At 39.5% G+C, this 20,879-nt stretch overlaps 1 protein-coding gene across 2 annotated transcripts in view; it reads right to left on the bottom strand.

The window, feature by feature from the left end:
* fsd1 (fibronectin type III and SPRY domain containing 1) overlaps window positions 1-20,649 on the bottom strand; it is a 37,510-nt gene extending 16,861 nt beyond the window's left edge. The window contains exons 1-9 of one of the 2 annotated variants that reach the window (XM_057842210.1): window positions 20,404-20,649; window positions 13,879-13,974; window positions 13,657-13,788; window positions 13,371-13,472; window positions 13,165-13,187; window positions 12,684-12,805; window positions 7,564-7,773; window positions 7,387-7,485; window positions 7,153-7,306 (exon numbers count right to left, since the gene is read on the bottom strand). In XM_057842210.1, the coding sequence (XP_057698193.1) occupies window positions 7,153-7,306; window positions 7,387-7,485; window positions 7,564-7,773; window positions 12,684-12,805; window positions 13,165-13,187; window positions 13,371-13,472; window positions 13,657-13,788; window positions 13,879-13,974; window positions 20,404-20,418 (953 nt within the window). In that variant the 5' untranslated portion in view covers window positions 20,419-20,649. The remainder of the gene's footprint in view (window positions 1-7,152; window positions 7,307-7,386; window positions 7,486-7,563; window positions 7,774-12,683; window positions 12,806-13,164; window positions 13,188-13,370; window positions 13,473-13,656; window positions 13,789-13,878; window positions 13,975-20,403) is intronic. The other variant, XM_057842211.1, reaches the window with a different exon arrangement.
* Between the last annotated feature and the right edge of the window lie 230 nt (window positions 20,650-20,879).

The raw sequence follows: 20,879 nt of genomic DNA, 5'->3' as shown, positions 1-20,879 counted from the left end.
TGTTGGAAGATAAATCTCCGTCCCAGTCTCAGGTCTTGTGCAGATACCAACAGGTTTTCTTCCAGAATGTTCCTGTGTTTGGCTGCATCCATCTTCCCGTCAATTTTAACCATCTTCCCTGTCCCTGCTGAAGAAAAGCAGGCCCAAACCATGATGCTGCCACCACCATGTTTGACAGTGGGGATGGTGTGTTCAGGGTGATGAGCTGTGTTGCTTTTACGCCAAACATCGTTTTGCATTGTGGCCAAAAAGTTGAATTTTGATTTCATCTGACCAGAGCGCCTTCTTCCACATGTTTGGTGTGTCTCCCAGGTGGCTTGTGGCAAACTTTAAACGAGACTTTTTATGGATATCTTTGAGAAATGGCTTTCTTCTTGCCACTCTTCCATAAAGGCCAGATTTGTGCAGTGTACGACTGATTGTTGTCCTATGGACAGACTCTCCCACCTCAGCTGTAGATCTCTGCAGTTCATCCAGAGTGATCATGGGCCTCTTGCTTCATCTCTGATCAGTTTTCTCCTTGTTTGAGAAGAAAGTTTGGAAGGACGGCCGGGTCTTGGTAGATCTGCAGTGGTCTGATGCTCCTTCCATTTCAAAATGATGGCTTGCACAGTGCTCCTTGAGATGTTTAAAGCTTGGGAAATCTTTTTGTATCCAAATCCGGCTTTAAACTTCTCCACAACAGTATCTCGGACCTGCCTGGTGTGTTCCTTGGTTTTCATAATGCTCTCTGCACTTTAAACAGAACCCTGAGACTATCACAGAGCAGGTGCATTTATACGGAGACTTGATTACACACAGGTGGATGATTCTATTTATCATCATCGGTCATGTAGGACAACATTGGATCATTCAGAGATCCTCACTGAACTTCTGGAGTGAGTTTGCTGCACTGAAAGTAAAGGGGCCGAATAATATTGCACGCCCCACTTTTCAGTTTTTTATTTGTTAAAAAAGTTTAAATTATCCAATAAATGTTGTTCCACTTCACGATTGTGTCCCACTTGTTGTTGATTCTTGACAAAAAAATTAAATTTCATATCTTTATGTTTGAAGCCTGAAATGTGGCGAAAGGTTGCAAGATTCAAGGGGGCCGATTACTTTTGCAAGGCACTGTATACGGAGACTCATGTTATTAGGACTGAGACGTATTCCGCGCTTGACGGCAGTATGTGGGTAGCTGGGAATTATCACAATTACCGTATTGGCCTGAATATAAGACAGCCCTGATTATACGACAACCCCCTCTTTTTCAAGACTCAAGTTTGAAAAGAAGACTTTGAACACCAAATTAATTTTTATACAGAAAATAATTACAGTACATCTGAAACAAATGAATACAACAATATATTTGAGAGAAAAAGCATGTTATTCTGCCTCATTCAAATCTTAATATCTGAACCTTTAAATATGTAAACTAAAGTGCAATCACATTCGTAAATGAATGTCTTCTGGTTTTTGAAATGTAAATAAACCAATCTATTGTGATAAAACAACAAAATTGCAATAACTGCAATAACCATAAAAGTGAGGTCTAACTGTAACTGTAGTCTTAAAACAAAACTGAATAAGGAAAAACATTGCAATAAAATAATGCAAACTGGTTAAACTTGAGAGTAGCTAAGATCTATCATGACAGAACTCAAGTTACTCAAGTTCAGCATTTGGTTCAATGATATCTGGCGCCATCTAGCGTCATGAATGGGTATAATGTATAGACCGGGAATATAAGACGACCCCCACTTTTTCAGTCTTATTTCAATGCAAAAAACACCGTCTTATATTCGGGTCAATACGGGATTAGTTTTGTATCAAATTTTATTTGGGCAATTCATTATTTATTTATTTATTCGTCTATACCTTATAATTTGTAGACAGATTTGTACCTACTTCAAGTTTAGTTGAAATTAGTTTTAGCTTCAGTCCCTCCCAACACCATTTGATCGACAGACCATTCATATCGTTAAAAGCAAAATAGAAATTTTTATTTGGGGGGGCGCTTCTGTGATTCCATATGTTCTGCCATGACTGCCACAGACAGTCAAATGTATTTATTTTTAACAACAATAATGAATTTCACAATTCGAAAGGCAGTTTGGTATAACATTTAAACACCGTGCTGGCGCCTTAATTCATTTTTTGTTTTTTTGGTGGTAAATAGACAGCAGCCAACGGTGTTTGAGCTTCATTAACACCACCTCATGGACATATTTTCCGTGCACCACTGCAATGCATTGTGGGAAATAGACCCTACCCACCGACGTCACAAAACCACGTGCTCGCTGTATGGTTCCGCCCACTTGTCCGTCATTTTGTCTCTGTATTAGCATTGGTTTCAATTGATCGAGGAATTTAAAATGCATTTCATGGAAGACACGGTGCTTTCTGATGCCGTAAACTCACTGGATGTGTTGCATAAAAGGCGTTATGTGGAAAAGCTTCGTTCTATACAGTCGCCAGATCCATATTTGATGCCCAAATCGATGTTTTTCGACCCACTGTCTTCGCCCTGTCTGCCTGACATCTGCTACGCTGATATTTACAATTATCTTGTCCACACAAAATCAGCCTATTCTCACGAAAATTTGAAAAACTTCAAGAGCTTGGAGGCTTATAAATACTTCGTTGCTGGTTGGGTGAAACAGGTCCTCGTCCACGAAAATTCGGCAGGAATCTATCTTGTGCTTGGAAAGGTGAGTTACGAAATTTTCAATTCAAAATCTTTTGTTATTGCTAACATCCACTGTCAAGTCTAATGTATTTCATGTCGTTTGTCAATGGAGCTAGGGCTTTTAATGTTTATATGGTTTAGCGATAGCACTCTCACTACATACATACGTGTATGTTGTCGATTAGCCTAGCAATGATCTTAATCGTGGTTACTTGTCAGCCCAAAAAAATGCATCTTACCGGATATAAAATGACTACTACATAGTCTGTGGTGATTTTTTGGTGCCCAGTTTTCACGTCGAATTGCAGCCGTCCATTTCGCTCTCCTCTTTGGATCCCTCGGAATACGGTAAAACTTCAAGTCTCTCCTTCCATCTTCTCTGTTAGTGCAACCAACAGCCACACACGCCTTCACCATTTTGATTATTAATGTTAAGGAGCAGAAAAACACGCCGTAAATAGGAGGAATGTACGTAGCCGTAACAGGTTAACACTATGTTTTGACGGACAATTGGGCGGTACCATTCAGGAGAGCGGAGTTGTAACGTCACGTGGGTAGGGTCTATAGGGAGCTCTGAAGTGACCATCGTTGTTGACTCGATCACTAAGCCCTCAAAGGGTCGATCGCACGTTCACTTCAGCTGTTAGAGAAATGGAACGACCCTTAAGATGGTGGCGGGGATTCCCCAGAGGGCAAGTGCCTAGGGCAAGTGAGCGAGGTTGTTTGATGTGTTTTGGCACCTTTGTCATACAACCCCGAGCAAAAAGTATGGAATCACCAGTCTTGGACGAGCACTCACTCAGACATTTTATCATGTAGAACAAACTCAGATAAAAAGCTTGATAAAATAATGAATTAGTTCAAAAGTACAACTCTTTAGCATTCAGACACACTAAAAGAAATGAAAAACATTGTGGTGGTCAGTAAATGTTACAGTACTTTTATCGAACAAGTGCAGGGAAATATATATGGAATCACTCCATTCTGAGGAAAAAAATATGGAATCATGTAGAGCTGTCCCGACTAGTCGACATAGTCGACGTCATCGATGACGTAAATCCGTCGACGAGCACAACATCCCGTCGACGGTTAATGAAGGGTTAAAAAAAATATATGCGTGGAAAGTTCAGAATGTCGGATGCTCTGTATGCAAGCGGGGAAAGCGGCACAAAGCCAAAAAAAAGCGCACCAGAGTGTCCAAAACATTGACTTATTTCAAAGAAACAATGGAGGGTATACTCTTCTGTCCTGTCTCTTCAATGCCAAGCTTGGCTGCACGTCGGCCATGAATAAACACCTCAAATGCAGTCACCCAGTTTGTAATTTAAAAAAAAATTTTTTTTTTTGGACACCAGAGGGTGCTGTCGCCGAACTGAATAATAATGTTTCATTGACAATGGGCCTATAAGTGCTATTAGTATAGTCCTTAATGCTAACTGAAAGGTTTATTTCATGTTATGGTTTATTTTATGGTATAGAAAATTATATAAGGTTAAAAGGTCATAAATATATAGAGTATATACAGTGATTGCACTCAAGGGAGAGATTGTCAATGATAAGGTAATAAATTAAGGTAAAGGCAATTCATTGATATATAAATAAGGTTTAAAAGGAAGAAGGTGAAAAGTTTATGTTAATTTCTAATTGTGTTGTTTTATTTGTGTGCACCGCAGCTCTTACAGTGTGATTACATCAAGGATGGAATAAAAGTTGTAAACCATCAGTTTAAGAGACCACCTTTTCAATCGGGATGCTACACTAGTTAATTCTATCAGCATTTGAACTCATTGTTTATTTGTGATTTATTATTGTTATTTACGTCTTTATTTGTACTTTAATAAATAATTTAAGTGTTCCAATATGTTTTTTGTGAATTGATAAGCGTCAACAAAAATTTCATTGCTAAATTAGTAAACAAAAACCCCCCCAAAAATTTTTTTTTAATTATTAGATTAGTCGACTAATCGTAAAAATAGTCGGCTGACTAATCGGGAAATAACAAAGAAAGAAATAACAATCAAAACAAATCTGTAGTATTTAGTAGCACCACCTCTGGCTTTTATTAAAGCTTGCAGTCTCTGAGGCATGGACTTGATGATTATTCTTAATCAATTTGTGCCAACTCTCTTTGATTGCAGTTGCCAGATCATCCTTGCAGGTCGGAGCCTTGCTGTGGACCATTTTTTTCCAATTTCCACCACAGGTTTTCATTAGGGTTGAGATCTGGGCTATTTGCAGGCCATGACATTGACTGGATGAGTCTTTCTCCAAGGAATGCTTTAACAGTTTTAGCTCTGTGGCATGATGCATTGTCATCTTAGCAAATGACAAACATATTTTCAATTGATAGGATAAGAAAGCTGTCTAAAATTTCAATGAAAACTTGTGCATTTATTGAATATTCAACCACAGCCATCTCCCCAGTGCCTTTGCCTGACATGCAGCCCCATATCATCAAGGACAGAGAATTTTGATGTTTTCTTCAGGCAGTCATCCTTGTAAATCTCACTGGAACAGCACCAAACCAAAGTTCCAGCATCATCACCTTGTCCAATGCAGATTCTTGACTCTTGACACCATGTACAATGCAGATTCTTGACTCTTGACAAGGTGATGATGCTGGAATGTCATGGCCTGCAAATAGCCCAGATTGAAAACCTGAGGTGGAAACTGAAAAAAATGGTCCTCAGCAAGGCTCCGAGCTGCAAGGATGATCTGGCAACTGCAATCAAAGAGAGTTGGCACCAAATTGATGAAGAATACTCATCGAGTCCATGCCTCAGAGACATTCCAGCTGTCATCAGTCGGAGGTGGTGCTACTAAATACTAAGGGTGTATCGGTACATGTAATAGTATTGAACCGTTTCAGTACGTGGCAGTCGGTTCGGAACGGACGCGTACTGAACGAGTTTCTTAAGTAATATAACCCTTACTTTTCGAGGCTGTGAGTCGATCGGGTTACAGTTTCTTTGTGTAGATTATATTTACTCCATCTTCTCTACTATGATGAGGACCAACACGGCAGGACAGTCCAGAAACGTCAACGGCGCGACAACGTGGCCGCTGCGAGAACGCAGTGAAACGTGGGCGTTAGAGTCAATCAGCCAATGCACACCAGTCGCAGCACGGCCGCGTGTTAGACGCGTCCCAGAAGCGGCTCAACGCGATGCACGCGAAAAGAACGGCAGAGTTTATTATTTGACGCGAGACGCGGCCATCCTGTGTCAATACTACTAACTAGGATCGGGCCGGAAGTCACTTGTGTGATAATACGGTGGATCCGGTCGATTTTCAAACTAATATGCAATCGTAACCTACTTTTTGAGTCCATCAGATCTCTTGAGTGGTAGATCGGGGGCACAGTTGACTTGTCTTTGTTGATTTACTGCTGTCTTCTCTGCTATAATAATAACCAACACGGCCCCGTGTTCAATACAAAACACTCCTACCACAACAAAACAAGTAGGAACTAATATTCACATAGGAACTAAAGTTATACAACATAAGATATACAATATAAATGAATACTACATCACGTTTTTAAAATATAAACACATAAAAAAATAAATAATAGCCCATTTAAATAAAATAAATTTAAATGACCTAAAACATCTGTAATTAAATAATAAGAATAATACACACATCCTGCTTACACAATTAAATTTATCAATTTCTGTGTGGCGCTTTAACTTGAGAAAATTCACCAATAAAGCTTTTGAAAACCGTTCATAAGAAAAAAAATGTTTCATTGAGGCATTTCATTTGTAAAATACATGTTAAATAAAATCTTTGTCATTGGGATTGCTTTTCTCTTTGGCACAGGACTTCTTTTTTCTTCTTTCTTTCAGAAAGAAAGCTGACCAATACACGGGGTCTGAAAGGCAAATTGTTGTTGGATTATCTTTAAATACCCGCTACTTTTTGAGCAGAATTCTAGCTTTGTGTAAGCTAATGTTCCTATTGATGAAAGCACAAAAGTGTGTAATAAACAACTAACACATTTATATTTTGCATTTTGTTTTTTTACTGTACCGAAAATGAACCGAACCGTGACCTCAAAACCGAGGTACGTACCGAACCGAGATTTTTGTGTACCGTTACACCCCTACTAAATACTAGAGATGTGTTTTGATTGTTACTTGTTTGTTTCTCATGATTCCATTTTTTTTCCCCTCCGAATGGAGTGATTCCATTTATACTTACCTGCACTTGCTCTATAAAAGTAACATTAGTGACCATCACAATGTTTTTTATTCATTTCTTTTAGTGTTTCTGAATGCTAAAGAGTTGTACTTTTGAACTAATTCATTATTTTTTCAAGCTTTTTATCCGAGTTTGTTCTACATGACAAAATGCTTGTCCGAGACTGGTGATTCCATACTTTTTGCTAGGGGTTGTAGTTGTTAGGTGTCTGTAACCGGCAATTATTCATCACAAAATCATATCAAGAGCTTTTCAGCGACCATTTTACGCTCACTCACGCAGACCTGGCTGGAGACTGCATGGGGGAGCTGGTACGGGTCTTTTCTTTGCGAATGTCCTGGACTTTTCCTCCACTGCCATCCCACTCCACGTTCAGGTCCTCTATCTTCAGGTTCTGGTGGGCTGATGCTGAGTCCAGTTTAAAAGTGAATGCTGGTGGACAAAGAAAGGGGAAGCTAGCCAATTATCGCAACATGTAGTTTTTCTTAATGTACCGTTGTTCACGCACTCACCATGGGTTTCCAGTGTGACGGGCTCGGAGAAATCTCCTGCCACTGCTTTGTTACATGCCCTCACCCTGAATGTCATGAAGCGTGTGTCAAAGCGCAGACCTGAAAAGAAGAACACAACCAAAGTACAGTATATTTCACTCCAATTCCCATTTGTACTCTCATTGATCCAACGCAGACCTGTTAGTGTGTACTCCAGGTCGCGTATGCCCTCCACAACCATCCAAGGGTAGTCCTCTCTGACGCGTGGTGGACCCTCGTGGTTGGTACGCCGATGCTCCAGGATATAGTGGTCAATTTTGCTATCGGGCTCCGCTAGTGACCAGACGACAGTTACTGTGTTGTCGCACACTTGGCACTCAGACAGCTGGATTTCTGGCGTGGCTGGAACTGTGACAACAAAATGATTACATGAGCACTCAAGCAAAACCTTTGTAACATGAAAATTAGCTTTAAGTTGAGCGCAATTTATGCTAGCTTCTGTTTGACAAATCTTGGTAATTTATTTAGTTCCATTAGAACTTGTTGGGTTAATCCTTAATCCTTGCACTTTGGTGGTCTTTTTCACCAACATTTTGGCACCCATAAAAAATATTGATCCAAGGTTTGCGTTTTATGATGCGATGTTTTGTCCAAACTCAAATATGGAAAAACTCTATGATGAGGTTGTTTTTGAAGAATCCATGGAAATGACCCAATGAGGGTTCAATCCGCAATGGAAGGTTTAAAGTTTTTTTCAGGCAATTCAGCTCGAGATGATTCTGTTGTCGACTAATTTCATGTGGTCAAATGAAACTACACAAAGGAACCAATTCTTAGCAGTCACGCCGTCAACCGTGACCAAATACACATTTTTAGGAGGACGAACACACTTGAAAAAATGGTGATTGGGTGATTATGTTTTTAATGATTCGGAAAAGCATAAAAAATTGTATCCTTAAGGGGAACCTCGGATTTAAAGACTTATAGGCTCTAATAAGCCACAACTGTTCCTTTGACTAAAATATGTTATTAGAAACACATGAAATATTGCCATTGATTTAAAAATCTATAATATTTAGTACATGTTTTGACCTATGGAGGGCGCCATGTTTTAAGCAAGCAATGGACGCTCGGGGTGATGACGTAGATTGTCACTAGGGGTGTGACAAAATATCTAAATGGTGATGTATCGTAATACTTTGTATCCCAAAAGGTTATCGATATGCTCCTGCCAAGAATCGAGATATCATTTTAAAAAGGTGTCAAAGTTAAAAAAAAAAAATAAAAAAAAAAGGAACCAACAAGTTGCTACCAAAATCTTCCACCAAAATAGTGTCTCAATTAACTCTAAGAATGCATTGACAGTGCTCGACGCCCAATCCAATTTTTACTGGGAATGTTTGTTCATTCGAAACCAGAGCATTAACAGTCATTTTCAGGGCAATTACAGCTCACTTGCTGTTCATTTTAGGGCATTTACAGGTCATTTTCTGTTGAGTTTGAGTCACAGCCTATTTGTTTTGGGTGATTCCCAAGTCCCTTCCTGTTCTGTAACTCAAAATAAACAGGAAGTGACCCATGAAATACCCCAAAATCAACAGGAAGTAACTGAAAATCAACAGGTAAATGACCTTAAATGACCCAAAATTACCTCATTGCCTGGTGTGGGCTGTCACTGATGGCCATAGACATTCAATCCGAATGAAATGGGAGGGTGGCAGCGAATGAACATTTGTTCATTCGCTGCCACCCTCCCATTTCAAATGAATTGGACGTCTACTAGTGATAAACTCATTCCAATTCACAGCAGAAGCTTGTTTTTCTGTTAATTAGCTGTTTGTAGAATATCCTAGAATGATTTCCTGACCAATGTATTGATAATCGTTTCATCGCCATATCGTCAGATCATCGTTATTGTGAGCTTTGTATCTCAAATCAAATCGTATCGTGAGGTAACAAGAGGTTCCCACTCCTAATTGTCACTGTCACTTGAAGAATACTACTGGGTTGCTCCAATTCTTTCTACACGGTGAGACGTCCAACACATGCGCTCATCGGTTAAAAGCGGTGAGTACTTACTATTTATGTTTTTATTGAGTCTTATATTACCTTTCATTGCCTCAAAATATTTTTTGCTTGTTTCCTTCTCATACTTTTAAGCATAGTGTTTTCTTGTGGTACCTTTAAAGCAGACTGTTGATCTGTTGACCACATTAGTCACGTATCATATCTAAACCACCCTTTTTTTGATATTACTAAGTTTAAATATTTTCTTAGGGCGTCTTTAGTATGTTCTGTCTGGATGCATCTAGACAAAACTAGCTGAAAGTATACGGTAGTACTTTGGGTGCAGAAATTACCTTTGTAGGAGGTTTCACCGGTGTAACACATCTTGGCAAAACACTTTTCTACTCGAGTCACATCTCATCCCGTCTTTCATGTTCATTTTGCTTTTGCTGCTCGTTTTGTGAAATAACGACACCGCTGTCATGGTCATTAATGTTCCTCTCAGGTTCAAATTGAAAAGGTTGAACACATGACATGTTTATGTCGCTAGAGTCATACTCTGGAAGCCGGGCAGCTTAACCATGTGACGTCACCGCCCTGCGAAGTCAACAACAATGGCGACGTACTAGTTAAACTAATTTTACAAATTGTATATAAACGAAAACATCAAGAGATGTTTCAATTTAAAATTATTTTAACTCATAATAATGTTTATCTTTTAAGAACTACAAGTTTTTCTAACCGTGGATCCCTTTAAGGGTGACCTTGATTTAAAGTTATGTTTTCATAAACCTTTATGGCATTGCATCAGATTTAAGGGGCAATTTGTGATTAAATGTGAAGAAAGTACTCCTTACAGCAATTTTAGTTAATCATGTTTGCTTTCTTCTTTGTGTCTCAAAGCATCCAATTTAAATATTTAAACTCCAAACTTTTAAGCTCTTTGCTCTGATTGCCCGTTGGTGAGTGAGATTTTTGGTGGGCCAGTTTTTTTACAATGACATTTTTGGCCAGTAGGAAGCACAAAGTGGGAAGTTACTTGCATAATGACCACAATGTGACATAGCATGTAGCATAGCATAGCATAGCATAGCATAGCCAGCGGCGGGGTCGCCCCTTCCCAGCTTAATGCTGAGTGAACTGGAGTATATAAAATTGCATAGGGGAAAATTAAACCACGAAAGGGAACCGCGTGGTACCCCAAGTCACCCAATCACTCTCACTTTCGTGACTTTTTGGACTGCCAAATTGTCGCCACTTCCAGGAGAGCGAGACCCATGAAACGGCTGCCCTGAGAGGCTCCACTTGTCTATGCCACTGTCACTCTCACACAGTACGTTCAGCAACAGCATGCAAAACATAACTGCCACTTAGCGCAGCACAACATTCGGCCAGTTCGTCTGTCCTCTTGCCATTGTTGATTTTAAATAGCGTGCTCGCTATACTTCCGCTTCCAATGATGCCCTGCATGTACCATCACAGCCTGGAGCATCACAACTCAGTGCTGTGATGCTGCACATAAAGTAGCAAAAGCGGACCCTGCTCCAGTTACATTCACAAGCAAAGCAGGGTGCGCTTCAAGCGGACCGAGACCCACGATTTTTGAGTGGACCAGAGTTCGTTTGTTTGGTCCAAACTAGAGTTCGGATGCACATTCAACTTTACAAAACGAAGCGAACTATCTGAGAAAACAAACTCTGGTCTGTTTAAAACAGACCAAACAGTTCTAGTGTGAAAGCGCCCTTCGATGACTCTGATAAACGATTCAAATGATCACTGCCAGCTAGCAATCCCTCCCACTTCAAACGGATTGGACGTCTACGTCGATCAGTGGCAATCAATGAGTTTAAATTTGGGGTATTTCAGGTCACATCCTGCTGATTTTGGGACATTTCTGGGAAACCTCCTGTTGATTTTGTGTTACAAAACAGGAAGTGACGCAGGAATCTTCCCAAATGAATAGGCAGTAACTCAAATTCAACAGGGAGTGACATGTAAATGCTCCAAAACGAACAGGAATTGACTTGTAAATGCCCTGAAAATCAGAAAGACTGGCTGCGTAAGCTCTGGTTTCGGATGAACGAACATTTATTCACCCCTTCCAGACTATATGGATTGGGCGTCTAGCACAGTCAATGGCAGCTATTGAATTAACAGAGACAGTATTATAGTAAAAGATTTTGGTAGCGACTTGTTGGTTACATTTCTTAAACAGCGACACCTTTTTAAAATTATTATCAATTTTTGGCAGGAGCAATTCGATAACGTTTTGGGATACACGATATATCACCATTTTGATATTTTGTAAGGGTGCACGATATCCATTTTTTGAAACCGATACAGATATCGATAACTTCCTGCTCCTCAAAGCCGATACAGATATTGATAACCGATAGTAAATATGTATTTTTTTTAAATGTATAACCTGAGTTTTTGAACACCTGGAGGTTTCTTAAAAAAAAAAAAAAAAAAAAAAGTGGTGGATTCAACATAGATTTGCCTTTAATCTCACCAGTTTTTTCATAATGACATGAACGAAACAGTGCAACAGTGCGTTTAGCTTCTGCACTGACCGACAGCCAGCTAAAATTGAATGCACTTCCATAAACCACAAGGCTTGGTCTTTTCTTGCTTTTATGGGAAGACATTCGTCTTAATAATATGAAAGTACAACAGAAAAATGCACATATTCAATACTCAATATACAACAAACTGCAAAATACACTTATATACACAACTATTTAGCTTGAGCTACTAAAGCATTGGCTGGCTTCTATAACACAACTTATTAAGTTCTGTATATATGACCCTTCACCACAGAAGTAAACATGGTGAATATCCATATGTTATAATAAACATAAAATACTTACAGACATACTGTACTTCCGAGCCGGAAACGTAACAGATAGCATTCACGATTGTCAATGCGACCGCTAGACACCGCAGTGTGTATGTGAATGAGCTTGTAATGTGAACAAAACTGTGACAAAAAATAGATGCAAAAAATTATTCTGACCAGCAGGTGGGAGCAATGCCCTGCAAATGGTCAACTGCTTTCCTATACAAGTGTGCAGTCACTGTAAACTGTAAAGCCAGCATAATACATATTATCGGTCCTATTAATAATGTTATTGGATTTATCGGGAGGACATAATTCCTATTATCGGACCAATAATTATCGTGCACCAGTAATATTTTGTCACACCCCTAGCATCAATTTTTTTTCTCCACTGTCTGCAGCATGGCTCATTCCTTATCCTACCAGCACTTTATAGTATCAGGGGTCAAACCCAACAAATAGCAGAACAGACCTGGAAGAAACTTAAGACCCTGCAGCAGGACTTTCTCCTGGCTGAAGTCCACCATCAAGTGGCTCATGTTGTCGCTGGCCTTGGCCTTCAATGAGAGGCGGAAGGCAGGAGCCATCGTCACGCTGCCGATAAGAGAGGAGAGTCAAAAACACAGAAGATGCTTGGATATTAGGCTGGACTACCACTGAGCTCATCATCCTGATGGGTGCTGGAAGACAAGTCGGCGCTAGAAGGGGGAGCATTCATTCAGGGAGGCGGTGGGTACGGAGGGGTAGGACCAGTTGACACAGGACGGTACAACACCACAACAAAAAGGCTCTTGAATGGAAAGTTACCACAGTGCTTATTGTCTAAGAAAGGAGTGACTACACGTTTGGAACGCATGCACGCTATCATACGAGATGTCTGGTTATACAAGGGCAAAAAAATAATAATGAAAAATAAAAAATGGAGGCAATGGATGGCTGTGTGTGTACAATACCTATCCTTAATGTCTTTGGCTGCCTGGAGAGGAAGGGGAGGAGAGAAAAGATACGAAGCGAAGAGACAACTGAGTTTTGTGCCAGTGATTTTTTGAGGTCACATTTAGATCAAAATATGTTGCGAGCAGCTTGGTGATGCCACAGACAGGATAGGTGTTTTTCATTTTGCATCAGTTCATTAAAGGCCAGCATTTGGATGACTTACCTGCGTGAACCCGTCTGTCCCAGAGGAGCAAAGCGTATGATTGGCTAGCTCAAGCAGCTCTTCTGAACTCTCCAGTGCTTTGGAACAAGCACTCAGCTGACTCTGTGACACAACATTGAAGAAAGGACATCAAGTTATGGAACAAGCACTCAGCTGACACTGTGACACAACATTGAAGAAAGGACATCAAGTTAAATTTGATCCATTGGGGAGTTTCAGGGACTGCTCGGAGGTATGGGTTGTAACATAGCAGTCTACATTTTTTCATTAGGTTTTACAGACTTACCTGCAGCTCATACGTGCGGCTGGCTCGTTCCTGTTTAATGCGCGTTAACATGTTCTCCTTCATCTCATCCAGAACCGAGTGGAGGGAGTTGAACTCGGACTCCAGGTCCTCCTGGACTCGGGTGGAGTTGGCCTGGTGGTGGTGGAAAATGAAGGATGACAGGTTAAGACAGCCCACCTTTATTGCAGTGCTAATTCATCCAACGCTTATACTTGAACTCACTTCCAGGTTGTCGAGGCTCTGTTTGAGAGTGCAGACAAAATTTGAGATCTCTTCATTCTTGGTGGCAAGTGTGTGGGTGATCTTGCGCAGAGACTCCTGTGGGAAGCACTTGTACCTTAATTTTGTTTTAATTAAACATTTTAAGGTAGAAGTAGACATTAAATACTAGAGCTGAAACGAATACCCGAGCAACTCGAGTAACTCGAGTTTAAAAACTGATCCGAGTAATTTTATTCACCTCGAGTAATCGTTTATTTTGACAGCTCTAAGCATCACGTTTTGCTCGGACTATTTTTAATGCGGGACAACGCGCTGATGTCACATGCGTAGAGGAAGAAGCAAAAAAACAAACAAACAAACAAACAAAAAAACTTACTGTAGCCGACAGCCGCTACAAACGATGTCGACGTTGCTAAATACTAGCCCGCACGATGCTATGTTGGTAGCAGGTAGCGTCTGATGCGTCTCATAGAGATCACATGTATGTTGAACTAGATTTGAAATGACAGAATCAGCGGCGTTAGAAACAGCCGCCATCTTAAAGCAGTAGAGCGCCAAGCACTAATAAAGAGCGTTAAGCGCTAATAAATAAGATTAACGTTACTGTTACTAGCTCACGTAACGTTAGCCCTGCGGAGGGCTAGGTTTCTATTAATTATGACCACTGTCGATGCGTGGCTAACGTGTCTTACATACAGGCCTTAACATAACATAGCGTTGTGGAGTGATGAGGGTGTAAAATAAAAACTTGATAATGCTAACTATCAATTTTAGCTCAGTAGTCATTGCTGGATAAAACATCAAGTGGCACATGTCCCTAATGTCAGTAAGGTCCCAATACAGCCTGTATCATACATTTATTTTGAACACTGCAAAAACTCAAAATTCTATCAGGACTTACAGTTCAGACTAACTTAACTAGAACTTAAAATGGCTTGACACAAATAGAAATTCAATTGAAACACGTGGGAAAAAATCCTAACTTTTAAGTGATGTGTGTTATCAAGCGTAAAGGCATTTTTAGGTGTGTGTGTATATATATATATATATATATATATATATATATATATATACACACATATATATATTAGAGCTGAAACGAGTACTCGAGCAACTCGAGTAACTCGAGTTTAAAAACTGATCCGAGTAATTTTATTCACCTCGAGTAATCGTTTATTTTGACAGCTCTAAGCATCACGTTTTGCTCGGACTACTTTTAATGCGGGACAACGCGCTGTCACGTGCGGAGAGGAAGAAGGAAAAAAAAAAAAAAACTTACTGCAGTCGACAGCCGCCACAAACGACGCCGACGTTGCTAAATAATAGCCCGCACGATGCTACGTTGGTACAGGTAGCGTCTGATGCGTCCAATAGAGATCACATGTATGTTGAACTAGATGCGAAATGACAGACTCGGCCGCGTCTGGGCAGCGTTAGTAAACAGCCGCCATCTTAAAGCAGTAGAGCGCTAAGTGCTAATAAAGAGCGCTAAGCGCTAATAAATAAGATTAACGTTACTGTCGCTACTAGCTCATGTAACGTTAGCCCTGCGGAGGGCTAGGTTTCAATTAATTATGACCACTGTCGATGCGTGGCTAACGTGTCTTACATACAGGCTTTAACATAACATAGCACTGTGGAGTGATGAGGGTGTAAAATAAAAACTTAATCATGCTAACTATCAATTTTAGCTCAGTAGTCATTTCTTGATAAAACACCAAGTGGCACTGGTCCCTAATGTGCTCCAATACAGCCTGTATCATACATTTATTTTGAGCACTGCAAAAACTCAAAATCCTATCAGGACTTACAGTTTAGATTAACTTAAAACTTAACTAGAACTTAAAAATGGCTTGACACAAAAAGAAATTCAATTGAAACACGTGGGAAAAAAATCCTAACTTTTAAGTGATGTGTGTTATCAAGCGTAACGACATTTTTAGGTAAGATATATATATATATATATATATTTTTTAAATTCTAGTTACATCTGAGATGCAATTGTTGGCTGTTTTCAACAATCAAGATTAGATGAAATGTCTTGTTTTCTCATGTATATTTATAGTTGCTCTTCACCTAAAAATATATTTGTTTTATCCGATTACTCGATTAGTCGATAGAATTTTCAGTCGATTACTCGATTACTAAAATATTCGATAGCTGCAGCCCTAATATATATATATATATTAGGGCTGTCAAACGATTAAAATTTTTAATCGAGTTAATTACAGCTTAAAAATTAATTAATCGTAATTAATCGCAATTAATCGCAATTCAAACCATCTCTAAAATATGCTATATTTTTATGTAAATTATTGTTGGAATGGAAAGATAAGACTCACGACGAATATATACATACAACATACTGTACATCAGTACTGTATTTGTTTATTGTAACAATAAATCCACAAATGGCATTATTAACATTCTTTCTGTTAAAGTGATCCACAGATAGAATGACTTGTGGTTCTTAAACGATAAATGTTATAGTTACAAGTTATAGTAATTTTATATTAAAACCCCTCTTCATTTTTTCGTTTTAATAAAATTTGTGAAATTTTCAATCAAAAGTAGAGTTAATATAATAATAATAAGAATAAAAATAACAATAATAAAAATAGAGTGAAAAGTTTTACGTGTATTTTGTATAGCTATTTTGATATGGAATGCCAGTTCATTTTGCATTGTTGTTTAACTGTGTGTCAGAATAGGGCCTCATTACTATAGACTGAAGTGCTTTTCTTTTTGTGAACATTATTTTTTTTTTTTTTTGAGAGATAGGAATATTATTTTTGTTGTGCTTTCACTAAACGATACTTATGTTTGTTGTGAAGGAGAAGCTTATGCCAATAAACGGCGCGGTCCAAAGAACGCCTGTTTCCACTCGCCTTTACTGTATAACATATACAGTGGGGAGAACAAGTATTTGATACACTGCCAATGGGTTTTCCCAGTGTATCTGTACATATCTTACCCAAAATACAACAAGAGACACATAATTGCTACTAAAAGAAAGAAAACTTACCGAAATATGTGTGGAGCACAAATAGCAATTAGCATTGCATTGTGTATACAGCATAAACGTCTCACAACTACTAATTCTCCCACGTTTAGAAGACATGAGTAAGGAACGGCGCCACCCCCAAGCGGCCGGTGGCATTCTCTTCACTCTTAATGTCCATAAACGGCCTCATTGTAATGTTTGAGGCAATATGCCAGCGGGTCATTCATTGCATGCGCTAATTGCGTCAAATATTTTAACGTGATTAATTTAAAAAAAATAATTAACGCCTGTTAACGCGATAATTTTGACAGCCCTTATTTAAGTTTTTTGAGTGAAAGCAGTGAATTAGTCTTTTTTCCAATATTCTAGTTACATCTGAGATGCAATTGTTGGCTGTTTTCAACAATATACATCAAAAATAAAGACATTGATTGACTGAAAATGGTTCAAGATTAGATGAAATGTCTTGTTTTCTCATGTATATTTATAATTGCTCTTCACCTAAAAATATATTTGTTTTATCCGATTACTCGATTAATCGATAGAATTTTCAGTCGATTACTCGATTACTAAAATATTCGATAGCTGAAGCCCTACTATATATATAACTGGGCAGAAAAAAATCTAACACATATGAGATGTTTTACAGTTTTTTTGTAAGTTCAAAATGTGAGATGTTTTACAGTTATTTTTTTCTTAGTTTAAAATATATATATGTTTTTCAAAAAGTCCAAATGAATTGTCCCTTATCACCGTCAACGGCAGGCAAAAAAAAAATTAAATACTTCTGAGGTGGTGAGCGCACCATTACATTGAAAAAGAATCTGCCACAAAGAAACTTTTTGTCTGTCTTCGTGCCCTTTTATCGTATTTAACAATAAAATATAAACAACATTGTGGCTTGTCATCAAATAAAAAGGCCCATATTGTGATAGAAGCTTTTTTTCTATATTGCGCAGCACTAATGACATGTATTGAATGTGGCAGGTAAACAGTCTGTGCCTAGCATAACAAGCCAACGTAGCACTCACCATCAGAGTACAAAAACTGATGTGACACAACCACACGACACAAATCGCAGGAGATCAAAATCAATGTCTTTTCCCCCCTGTTATGTGTCTCAGTCTATCGTGACTTTGAAATACACACAAAAACTGGATAAAAATTATTTGTTAGACGATTAAACAGTTATTGAATTCTGGTTGAACAAAACCATTTTCTAAATTTGCCTGAACAAAATCAGATGGAATACTTTGTACGACAAGCTTTTGAAGCAATAACTGTAATTAAGCAATCTTTAACTGTCAATGAGACTGTTGCACCTGTCAATAAAAATTTTGTTGTAGAGCTCATGAGCATAGGCGAATTTTGACTTTTGGGGGAGCAGGGGCACAACAGGTTGATGGCCCTGAAACGCAGTGTGAGCAATAAAATCAACTTACAAGAGTATTTATAACAATAAGTTGAAAATGAGCATTTTTTGCTTCCCATCATTCTTGAGGGAATTTTAAATCAAGCTGCTTAGGACAGCAATACTTTTCGCTAAGATCGTCATCCATTAAATATTCTATCCCCTGGGTGGAGACTGCGCTGCACTGATTTGCTTGATTTCCATGTTTTGGTGATGTAGTTGTCTACGAGGTTTTAAAACACAGCCCAGCCATCAAAAAAAAACAAAAAACTTTTTTTTCCTGTCGTATAACGTAACATACGTACTGAACGTAATAAAAGGCAATGTTTTGCTGTTTTACTCAGGATGACCTACAGCTGTTATTACTGTAATTCAAGTCCTGCATGGAGTTTGTCCAGTTTAATAAATGTCGATGTTCAAAAATTACAACTGTGAGAAAAAGAAAAGCAACAACAGGAAATACATTGAACGAGTACACTAACTAATAATATGTCGGTGCTATCGTCAGCTAGATGTATTTCCAGTTGACACCATGTGTGGGGGGCTGTTGACCGGGGAAAGAAGGGGAGGGCGGGTGGGGGAGACAATAAGCTAAGTGATTGGGAGGGTTAGAGTGTACACAAATCAGCACTGTGATCTAGAAACCAGTAATCGTGTGATTCCCTTGTAAGTGTAAGCCCGTTGGCAACCCACCCTACGCCGCCCCACCGCAAATCCCGGCACTTGGACCCCCCCCACCGCGTGGGCACCAACCCAGGGCCACGCAGCCCATCGGTCCTCCCGCAGCCCATCAAAGGAGCCATCGTCAACCAGGGATCCAGGGTGGTCCCCCCAGGCCACCTGTGCACCCATCAACCGGCCTTTACCGGAAAACTCTTAATGCTAAAATCATATATAGAAAAGTTAATTCCATGCAATGACACTTTTCTCCCCCCACCGCCTCCCCTTAAACTCCGCGTAGGCTCATGCGCAAACTTTTGCAGTTGTCTCGTGATTTCTCCAGATGGCCACTTCAGAATACAGTAGTCCACATTTTCACTGTTTAACCCTTTGTAATGCAAGTGACTTTTGTTTGGCAATTAAAAAAATAATAATAACACCATAAAGACCTGACATCCACATACATGGACATTACATTTTGGGTCATGGAGGCCACAATATTACATTTGGTATAGACGTGTGCCCTATCACACGGCCCAAGATTATTTGAGATGGATCTATCATTATATTATTGTTATTGTTATTATAAAATGTGATTTCTATTTTTGTAATGAATATATACAATTATAAATTAATAACACGTAATAAAACATTAATAAAGTTGCTATATATTTTTTTTTTAATTGTTAATATCCTAATAATATTAGAAAGTTGATTTTTTTTTCATTTCCTATAACTGCCTTACCTAGACATTCCATTCATTCAACAAGAAGCCACCCCCTCCCCAAACAGAATGCATTGGACGTCTACCGCCGTCAATGGCAGCCAATACGTGAAATGAATTCCTTTCAAATGTAAGTGAGCATTTCCCAGGTTTTGGTAAATTTTAGTCAGGTTAGGACCTAATGAATGCCTTTGTTGCCTTCATGCGTCCAACCGATGCGTTTAGGTGAGTCACGTTTCCTTGGAGGCACGATCACGTGAGGGATTATCTTATAACCGATTGGCTGGAGCCTCTTGACCTAAGCTCAGAGTAGGCCACTTCACGGCCGGAAGGATGCGCAATTTGCGCATTCATAATTTAATCATGCAGCTGAGCAGCCATTGAATGGAGCAACCGCATTCAACGACACACTTAAAAAATACACATACAAAAAGGAGAAACAATTATGACGTGTTCCCTGCCAATTAGCATCTAAATAGCAGGAAGACGATTAGTCCATGTTGTAACACAGCCAGGGGAGGCCGCCCGTTCGTGACAGCGACGTCAATTTAACAAGAACATAATAGTCAGTGGTCAAAACAATAATTTTAAGCAGGATTGCTTTTAGTCGTTTAAGAATACCGCCGCCAACAAAGTCCACCTTCTCGCCTTCTTTGTAGTTTGCACGCTACGCCCTCAAATGTCCTCCCCCAATCGGAAACACCTGTTCCTCCGGCTCGGGCTTACCTTCTGGTCTCCCATTTCGGCGTCTCGGGCTACGGCTCCCGTGGAGCAGCAAAACACCACTGCCGGTGTCTCCTCTGGTCCGGCCCCGCGCTCCGGGAATTAGCACGGCGGAGTCGGTACTGATGCTGGCGGGGTGCAACGCATCCTTCGAACGGACGCAGAGCAAGCACCAACGCCTTTAGGGCCGTGAGACCTAACGCGCATGCGTTAAGGGTGCATTGTGGGTAGTCCACTCCTGTCTCTCACTGCGGCTTGTCCAATTATAAACATCATATATAAAACTAGATGTCTATTGGGCATTGTGAGCCAACAGAAATAAACGTTGTCTTTTGTCGGCCATTTTGCTTCGGAGACGTTCGCTAAGTATAACGTTGTAGTCAACGGATCATGTACATGAAAATAACTAAAGGTTGCTCAATTTTCAACAGATTTTCAAACGGCTTGGTTTTTCAACGTCAAAGATGCAGTAAATGAAC

This window comes from Corythoichthys intestinalis, chromosome 7, assembly GCF_030265065.1.
Source record: "Corythoichthys intestinalis isolate RoL2023-P3 chromosome 7, ASM3026506v1, whole genome shotgun sequence".
Taxonomy (NCBI): Eukaryota; Metazoa; Chordata; class Actinopteri; order Syngnathiformes; family Syngnathidae; genus Corythoichthys; species Corythoichthys intestinalis.
This window is presented reverse-complemented; position numbering and strand designations above follow the sequence as displayed.